Here is a 10,301-nt window from a genome sequence, read left to right as displayed (position 1 = left end):
CCTGCAACAACCCCACTCATTGCTTCCCTCCTCCCCCAACCCTTCTGGGCTACCATTGCAGGGTCCCCCCTTTTGTGTGATGAAGTAATAAAGAATACAGGAATAAGAAACACTGAGTTTTTAGTGAGATAAAATGAGGGGAGGCAGCCTCGTGTTGCTATGATAGTCCAGGCAGTACAGAATCTTTTCTTTAGACATGAAAGTGGGGGGGCTGATGGAGTTCAGCCCCCAGTTGCTATGATGAGGATGGTTACCAGCCGTTCTGTACCATCTGCTGGGAATAACCGGGAGTCATTCCTATTTTTATCCAGGCGCCCCCGGCCAACCTCACCTGAGGCTAGCCAGGAGCACTCACAGGCTGATGACGAGGATGGCTACCAGTCCTACTGCACTGTACCGTCTGCCACCGGGGAAGGCAGGGGAGAGGATGCTGCTGTTCAGTGCCCTACCACCGCGTCTACCAGCAGCATGCAGTAGACCTACGGTGACATTGAAAAAAGTCAAGAAAATTTTTTTCCCTTTTCTTTACGGGTGGGGAGGGGGAGTAAATTGATGAGATATACCCTGAATCACCCTGGACAACGTGTTTGACCCTACAGGCACTGGGAGCTCAACCAAGAATGCAAATGCTTTTCGGAGACTGTGGGGACTGTGGGATAGCTGGAGTCCTCAGTCCCACCTCCCTTCCTCCATGAGCGTCCATTTGATTCTTTGGCTTTCCATTACGCTTGTCACACAGCACTGTGCTGTGGACTCTGCAACATAGCCTGGAGATTTTTTTCAAATGCTTTGGCATTTTGTCTTCTGTAACGGAGCTGTGATAGAACAGAGTTGTCTGCCCATACAGCGATCAGACCCAGTATCTCCCGTACGGTTCATGCTGGAGCTCTTTTTGGATTTGGGACTGCATCGCCACACCTGTGCTGATCAGAGCTCCATGCTGGGCAAGCAGGAAATGAAGTTCAAAAGTTCGCGGGGCTTTTCCTGTCTACCTGGCCAGTGCATCCAAGTTCAGATTGCTTTCCAGAGTGGTCACAGTGGTGCATTGTGGGATACCGCCCAGAGGACAATACCATCGATTTGTGGCCACACTAACCCTAATCCGATATGGTAATACCGATTTCAGCGCTACTCCTCTCGTCGGGGAGGAGTACAGAAACCGGTTTAAAGAGCCCTTTATATCGATATAAAGGGCCTCGTTGTGTAGACGGGTGCAGCATTAAATCGGCTTAACGCTGCTAAAATCGGTATAAACGCGTAATGTAGACCAGGTCTTAGATACAAGGTGAGACTCATCAAAGAGAAAACAAGAAGCTGATAATGCCTACCACTGGAAGAGCACTTTTCATTTTCAAAGTACTATACAAACATTAACTAATTAATCCTCACAACAGCCCTGTGAGTGGTAGGTAGGTGTTATTGTTGCCACTTTGCAGAGCAGCAAAACTAGAAAGAAGAGCTAAGTGACTTGCCTGAATGCACAGTGGAAAGAACTAGGATTAGAATGCTTGGTTCTCAATCCTGTGTTTAGACCACTAATCAGACTCGTGTGTCTCATTTTCATATTTCAGCAAATAAATAGAACTTGAATCAATAGATTGAGATTGATCAAATTATTGTAAATTCCAAAGGTTTGTATATCTAGAAAAGCAGGCCACATGGAGATAGCAGTACTATTTAGATACTTACGTAAGTGCTTTCTGAATTGAAATCTTCTGTAATTATCACTGGAAGGAATCATTAAATTTCCAGAGTTGATAAATAATGAATAGGAATTCCATGCATTACTCAGAATTGGAGAAACAAGGCCTATCACGGTTGTTATTCCCTTGACAAATGCAGCCTGTAGTATTGTAAATGCCTTGAGTCCTCACTGTACATTGGAGATTAAATCTGAAAAAATATTCTTACAGCAGATATAACAAAGTGACTACCCAAGGAACAGTAAAAAAAACAAACAAACTCTATAATATTTGTTTGTAATTCGTTTGCATTTTAAGGCCCATGTGCAGCAATTTACAGTGTTTTAAAAAAATCTAATGTAAAATGTAATTGGTAAAATCGCCCCCTTCATGGAAACAAACAAAAAACCAAAACCACTTTGATATTATCTCCAAGTGCCCCATCCTGCAAACATTTACTACCAGGTGAAGTGCTTCCTGCTATGAGTAGCCCCATAGAAGTCAATGGATGTACTTGTAGTGATAATTTTGCATGCTAGTGTTTGAAAGATCAGGCCCCAAGTCTGCAATCTACTACATATGATTTGAGAAGACTATTTATTGAGCATAAAAGAAAATATATTAACATATTCCTTCCTGTATGGGAAGAAAACTTTTCTATATACAAGAAAGACATCATTATTAGTCACACACCACCAGATTTTTACAATATTTGTATCATTTCTGAAAGTTTCTCTGCTTTAATATGTGTAGAAATAATAAATATGTACAGTACACCAGTTATGTAGCCATTAAGAAAACACAAGAGTCTTTCCAGCAGAAAACACGAGGCATTTAAAGTATGGAAATTAAGAGCTAATCATAGAACATTAACACAAATGTTCTGCCTGTCTATAGGAAGCTGCAGCTGATCCACATGTCCCCTGTGGAACTATAACTTCAGAGGGCAGTTCCTTTATTCTGTAGGAAGCTGCAGCTGATCCACACGTCCCCTGTGGAACTATAACTTCAGAAGGCAGCTCCTTTATAATGTGGCAAAAGAGGCAGCTTCACATCTGAAATGGCAATAAAAATCTCAAGATTATCATCCCTATTCAGATTAGTCAGTATCAACTATTGGCATACAAACAAGGTTGTTATATGGTGCCAAAATCAAAAGAAAACTATTGGAATTATAGATGGAATGTTTCTTCTCAATTGCTTACATCTGTAGGAATTCACATTATTTGTTCTCCCGGGGCAATATTTGATCAAAGGCCTCATTTGAGAACAAGGACTTGCCTCAGTTTATAAAATATTAATTGATTTCAACTGAGCAGTAATTTCTCACCAAATCTGTCTGGTCACTGAATGTGCAAATTCATGAAAGAAAACGTGCTCCTTTAAATCATTTGCCTACATCAGGCGCACATTGGTGAAGTCTAACCGAGCACCAAGCAGAACCCCAGCCTATAAGAGCACAGTGACCAAATTTCCCACTATGCCCATACAAAGACTGACCCTATGAATTTACTATTATTCTCCAAAAGGCCTTAGAATGAAGGACAGGGGCAAGTTTGGCTATTTGTACAATAAGACCCCCCCCAAAAATGACCAGTAAAAACACTGAGTGAATGCATTGTTTAGGAGCTGTTCCTGCTGCACTCATGAAAGCCAATGGGAGTTTTGCCACTTCCTTCAGTGCAAGCAGGACAGAGCCGTCTGTACATTTCTCATCTGTTGTTTCTTACCCATACTCATTCTGAGACCTATCCTGTGATGTACTGAGCATCAACTAACATTGGCTTCAAAAGGAGTTGAGAACCCTCCCTCCTCCGATAAGGAACTTTGCAGAACCATGGGTTCTTCCCCAGAAATGGTGCCTCATTAATATATTTTTCACTGGTAGGTACTGTAATTTAAATGCTTTCTTTTTTTTATCTACTAGAGATATAAACTGCTTCTTATGTAAGAAAAAGGTTTATGCATTTTGATCTGAACACTTTTTGTCTAAATGTACATAGTCTTTCTAATTCTATTTAAAGATTCATTTTTTCTGATTGTCTGCTTGCTATCCATATCTTCATGCAGGCTTTGGTGCCTTGCTTTGGCATGTATTGCTTGGTAGTCTATGCATCCTATGTTCCCCAGAATTGTATATGGTCCATTTGGGAAGTATATTTTTAAATTTTATTTGACTTTAGCTCTCTGTGCCTATACTGCTAATTCTCATCTATCCTAATATTGTGCAGCATGCTGCTCGTTGATTGGCTGCCAGCCTGAGCCCTGGAATGGCTGCGTTTCAGTGCTGTTGATTGTTTGAGTCCTATTCCTGCAATCAGACCCATGCGGTTAGACCTCTGAGCATACTTGGAGCACCAGTGAATCACTCATGTGGATCAGCTTGCAGGATTATGGTCCTGCTATATAAAGCTCAGTGTAGTAGAAAGTGCTGTATGAATATAAATGTGTTTGCATTATATACATGAATTATAGAAAGAAAATGTAACTTTTTTGCATGGTAATAGTGCTCAAGCTCTCTGTACACTACAAAAGCCACTTAAATGCCTCTGAAAATATTAATATTACTTTTAACTTAGCAGCTTCATTCACTCACAGCAATCAGGTTTCTTTTCAGCGCTACAGAACTGCTGCTCATTACTGCTTCCAGTGGAAGCTGTTATGACTTCTAGTTAAGGCAGCAGAGTCTTAAATGGCAAATAGCTGTGTACACTCAGGCCTTTATCTTCCTTGTTGCACTTCAAAAGGCCAGTCTGCATTCTGCAGAGAAGTATAAAGAGATATTAAAAACCAACAACCAATCAGCTAATTAAAATTGTGCACTTTGGCAGAGGCCCTTTGGGAAAGGTCAGACAAACAAAGGAAAAGTGTGGCCGCAGCCATCTTGGGAGAGGTGCAACAAACAAGGATTTAAGATAAGAAGATCTAGGTGTCTTGAAAGGAAAGAGATTCCCCAGTACAAAGATCTGTCTGCCCTAAAACAAAGACATGGCCACAAAAGAAATTAACTCTCCCTCCAGTAAACAAACTATGGATGTGGGTGGAGAAGCCCCAGTAACTAAGGCTGACTTGAAAGATCAACCATTTAGAAATCAGAACGATCAATAAAGGAGATGAGGGAAGAGTTCCAAGTCTCCTAAAGATATTTAAAAAAATGAAATTCTAATAGACACCGAGAGCAGATATAATTTAAATTAAGGGCTCCTTCAAAAGTAAACTCCCAATCAAGGGCAAGCTTCTTTTTCTGATCCTTTTTTTAGGGATTTCAGAAGGTTTAGGGAAGGGAGGATTATTCTAGGGGGATTTTAACAAAGTACTTAATCCCAATGAAATGTACACAGAGCAGCAAGTGCAAATTTGTTGCATAATTAAGAAAATAAGGACCTGGATGTATGTCTGGTGGGGAAAGAAACTGGATGTCTTCTACTCACGAATTCAAGGATTTATATGATTTAAATGTTCTAGGATGTTGGCTAATCTGGTCAAAAATCCTAATCCAGAAATGATATCTTGATCTGATCATGCTCCCTGCATATATTAATTTAAAAGATTGGGACTCAGAGGAAAAACAAAGGGCCTAACAGTACAATAGAACTTTGTTATATGACCCCCTTAAAATGTTCAGCAATATATGGGAAAAAAATTATAAAGGAAGGATCAATAAGTGTTTTGGGGATGCTCGAACGGCAGTAATGAGAGGGATAGTAACAAATATAGCATCATACCTCAAAAAGATGAGAGCTCTTGAAGAAGAGAGATTGGTTAAAGAACTTTCTGTTTTGGAAAGTAAACATAACTCTACAGGATCTAAAAAAGAGTGTATAAGAAAATAAAAGAGATAAGAGGGAAGATTAATCTGTCACAAAGAAGAAAAGCTGAGCAAACACATATATTAAACAAAGATATTATGAAAAGGGCAATAAAGTTGATAGGGTTTTATCCAGAAATTTAACAAAGAAACAGAATAAATCATCCATCCCTCTGATTAGAAATAAAAAGGCAGATTAGTGACTGGCATCAAACAGATCTCAGAAATGTTTGCTAACCTTTTCCATACTCGGTACACTTCAGAACATCCAAATCCTGAACTTATAAGTAGATATTTGAGAAGCATGAAAATGCCTCAGCTCTTAGAGGATGATGGGGCAGCTCTTGATAGGCAAATTGCTGCAGAGGAAGTTAAAGTTGTAATTAAGAATTTAAAATCCAATAAAGCTGCAGGTCCCAATGGGTTTTCTGAGGCGTATTATAGAGTTCTAATGCAATTGTTAGTCCTTATTTTAACTGAACTGTTTAATAGTTTAATAATATTGCCGGGGAATGACATTCCAGATTCACTGAAAAAGAGGCAAATATTGTGGTCGTTCCTAAAGAAGGAAAATACCTTACCAAGTGCTCATGCTACAGACCTATTTCTTTAATTAAAGTGGATACTAAAATTTATGCCAAGGTGCTAGCAAACAGATTAGGTGTTATCTTGTACAAATATATGCACCCTGACCAATGTTGGTTTGTTGCTGACAGGCATCTGTCTGATAATAGCAGAAGAACTCTGAATTTGATCTATAATGTGCATTCGAGCAGTTCTTCCTGTGCACTGCTTTTTTGGACACTGAGAAAGCCTTTGACTGGCTGGAGTGCGAGCACCTCAGACGGATTTTGGTAAAGTTTCATTTTGGAAATCAGTTTTATAGGGGCATATTGCCCCTACGTACTCATCCTCATACATCTGCTTTAGTTAATGGTCATCGATGCCTTCCTTTTAATTTGTCTAGAAGCATGAAACATGGTTGCCAGTTATCTCCCATGTTGTTTGCTTTGGCAAGGGTGCCATTTGCGATATACGTTTAGAAGCAGCCCCTTGATAAAGAGCATCAAAATGCCTTCTTGGATTAGAACACAAAATAAGTTTGTATTCTGACAACATCTTGTTATATTTGCAGGATCCAGAAGCCTAGATAGAAATTACAGATCAATTGGCTTTGGAATTTGGATAGCTATCGGGCTTCAAAATAAACCATGATAAATCTGAAATTTAGGACATAGTCCCAAAAGGATCAAAGTAAATTGTTATCAGCTATATACATTTAAATGGGTAAAGGAATCCTAAATATTTTAAAGAATAAATATAGTGGAGAAACAATTGTAGAGCACACTACCAGTTCGGGGTGTCTGCCCTGTTTTTGACAGTCTGCCCTGTGGTGAGCTCTCATGGTCATTGAGCCATTCTAGACAGCATGACAGTGCGCTATTAAAATTTGTATGGAAACATAAAAAACAAAAGGTGAGTTTTAAGCTTCTATGGCCTACAATGTGGGATGAACTCGCTTTCCCTAATCTGGCTTCTTATTATGCATCACCATTAAAATACATGATTCAAGTTAACACTAGACCATCCAAACATTGGGTATAACTCAAACAAAACAGAAGCCCAAATAAACGTATTCCTAGTAATTGTTGGGTTAAAAAGAAACGTAGGTCACCAAAAAAAAAAAAAAATCACCCATTCAACCAGACATCCTTAGCAGCTTTGGAGAAATTTAGTCAACACCTGTTGCTTAAGCCCTCTCTTTTATCTACTTTCATTAATGATCAGGAATGTACCCCTAGGAAGTAAAATGACTATTCAGTGTGGGTATGAGCTGAGATTACTCAATTCTCACAACTGTTCCTGGGGCCTGATCTGAAATCATACAAATATGAAAATCCCATATTTCCAATATTTACAACTCAAATGTTTTATTGTGAAAACTGGACACAGGGCAGCTCTATCTAGACCTTGAACCACATTTGAAGAGTTGGCCCAGGAACAAATAAAGTAAATAAATACAAGATTTAATTTCTAAGATGTATACAGTTTTGACTGGAAAAAAATATTGATAAGAAAACAACCCAGATGAAAAGATGGGAGAGGAATTTGGACAAAGAAACTGATCTGGATGACTCAGTGTCCATGTAGGAAAGGGGTTATGTGTCTCCAATGTGTGTAGCTCACAAAGAAAATGTTTATAAATTGCTATATAGATGGCATTTGACTCCATTATATTTTTGCTAATAGAGAGGTGCTCTGTTGGTGGGGTTGTGGTGAAAGAGTAAACATACTTGCACATCTGGTGGCTATGTCCAGGAACTGGAGAGTTTGGGGACGAAATTATTAAGAGATTCACTGACTGCTGACTTAGTGCTCTAGTAAAGGATCTGTATTTAAACAGCATGATAAATACATTTATTTTTTCTTGTAAGCAGCTAAACTTTGTTTTGCACATTAGTGGTAAAAGGTGACTCCTCATCCTATGGAATTGTGGTATAGTAAAATATGGACTGTCCTTTTCATGGAAAAGCTTTTACACTAAGTTTATACACAAGCTAAATGCCAAAAAGAGGAAAGATTTTTAGAAATGTAGGTACCCTTTGTAGTGTACCCAGAGTAGGAGATCTCCCTAACCAGCCAGCCAGAATCTTTAGCAAGGTTCTTTGAATATTAACCGGATCCTGAGTAATAAGTAATGTATGGAATAGCATGTTAACATTTTATTATAACTTTGCCTTAATAAAAAGTAAATAAAATATGATATAATAAAAATGACAAGTGATTACTGTGAAAAGAAGGGCAAGGGTACAACCACAGGGGGGAAAGATGGAAAGACATGACTGCCTGAAAAGACTTTATATTTGGAGACCACCACAAAGACCTTGATGGGTTTCAAGTTTTGACCTGGATGGATTCTCCAGAGACCCCTGTTTTCCTATATTCAAAAACGTGGGACAACATTCTCAAATTTAGGGTGACTGAAATCTAGCACCTTAATCCACATTGAAGCACCTAAATAAAAATGGACTAATATGTAGAGGTCTGAAATGTGCACAACTTCCTGTGAAGCCAGTGGGACTGAGGTCTTAGCACCCCTGTAAATCTGGCTGTTTTTATTTAGGCACTTAACTTCATATGTTTAGTTTGGGCTCACATACAAAAACGTAAAGCTCCACCCAATAGGAAATAATAGTCAACAGTCAAAGCGAAGAAATGCACTCGTTAGCCCCATCCTGCAAGGTGCAGGGTACCTCCATTTTCATTGGCTTCAACAGATATTGAGAAAATAGCACCTCTTAGAATTATTTCAGCACAAAGCAGGATTGACTCTTATTTCAGTAGAATGCTACACATGATATCAGCTGTAGCCCATATAGAAATCTTAACTTTTTGAGTACATGAGCGGCAAAATATCAGGCCAGAGCAATGGAGTAAAATTCTAATATTGCTTTTACAACATGGGGAAAACCCCCCAGCTAATTTGTGATTCTAGTTCATGAAAGTTTAAGCAAAATGGCCTTAAGGTTCTTTCTGACAGAAGTCATTAGTTTTTTCTGCTTATGATTTTTTGCTTTTTGTTTTAGCTTAACTGAACCATGCTAATGATAACAGATATTAATGAAAGTTACAGAAAACAGAATGAAAGAGCAAACATACATATTTATTGCCCAGGTGTGAGGAGGATTCATCATGTTGGTGAGTTCTATTCTTTCCCTGAGAGGAGTGCTCACCTAATGTAGAGAAGGTACATTTTGATTAATTAGGCACAGAAACATAATGAGAAACAAGTGCAGCAAGAATACATCACAGGCTGCTTTGCAAAATCAGCCCAGTTTCCCTGTCAGAATTACATTACATGCAACATTCTCCATTCCACTCCACACAGTGGATCTTGACTTGGCTATTCTATATTCTCTGTAGCTTCAATTTAGAAAAACAGGGATGGACTTAAGCATTCACTTAAGGCTTTCCTGAATTGTGGCCTAAGTGCTCATAAGTTCCATATATATCTGTTTTTCCAGAACACCCTATTTTCATTAACACGTGTATGAGAGGAGACTAATTTAAGGTCTATATAGTTAAATTACAGTGAAGTTTGAAACTTCCTTGTAAAAATGTATCATATTTATCATGATTACATACTGTATAAACATGAATCAATACAAATCAGAGGTGCAACGAATCCAGTATGTTCTATTCAACTGAAAACCAAATTGTAGCTATTTGAAATGAATAACTAATGGTTCAAGTGACCTTACGTGGGCAGCGATATATGCCGTACAATACAGTGCAATCTTCGGAGTTCAGCGGAGAGAGACCTTGATATCAACTGGGATTCTATTAGAACTGGTTGAAAAATCCAAAAGTAATTTTACAATAAAAATTGAATTTGTTTTGATTTCAAAGTGTTTAAAATGGAAACTTGTTTTGTTTTGTTTATTTGGATTTTTAAAAAAAGTTCATAATGTCTATCAAAAACATCAAAAAAGTTATTGAAATGGTTATCAACAAATGTTTGCTTACCAGCCCCCGACCCCAGTTTTTACTAAACAAAAAATATCAGGAACCGGTTCAATAGCTTTTTACTATACAGATGGGGGGAGAAGGGAGGGGAGGGGAAGGGAGGGAAGGGAAGGAAAGGGAAAGGGAAGAGGAAATATTAGAATAAAAGGTCCAGAGTTTTTTTGGTGAAAAATGGAGCAGTTCAACAATATCAAAATATTTTGTGACAATTTTTGTTTTCAGACAACTGTCAAAAATGTCAGCCAACTCTAGATGCAATACAGTTTTGTCTCAGCCAACTCCAC

The 10,301-nt window shown here is 38.5% G+C and overlaps 1 protein-coding gene across 1 annotated transcript in view; it reads right to left on the bottom strand.

Moving 5' to 3' along the window:
* Window positions 1-2,635: 2,635 nt before the first annotated feature.
* EMCN (endomucin) overlaps window positions 2,636-10,301 on the bottom strand; it is a 103,941-nt gene continuing 96,275 nt past the window's right edge. Inside the window, exons 15-16 of the mRNA XM_050944474.1 lie at window positions 9,151-9,224; window positions 2,636-2,737 (exon numbers count right to left, since the gene is read on the bottom strand). Coding sequence (XP_050800431.1) covers window positions 2,732-2,737; window positions 9,151-9,224 — 80 coding nt within the window. The 3' untranslated portion in view covers window positions 2,636-2,731. The remainder of the gene's footprint in view (window positions 2,738-9,150; window positions 9,225-10,301) is intronic.

Source organism: Gopherus flavomarginatus, chromosome 3, assembly GCF_025201925.1.
Source record: "Gopherus flavomarginatus isolate rGopFla2 chromosome 3, rGopFla2.mat.asm, whole genome shotgun sequence".
NCBI lineage: Eukaryota > Metazoa > Chordata > Testudines > Testudinidae > Gopherus > Gopherus flavomarginatus.
This window is presented reverse-complemented; position numbering and strand designations above follow the sequence as displayed.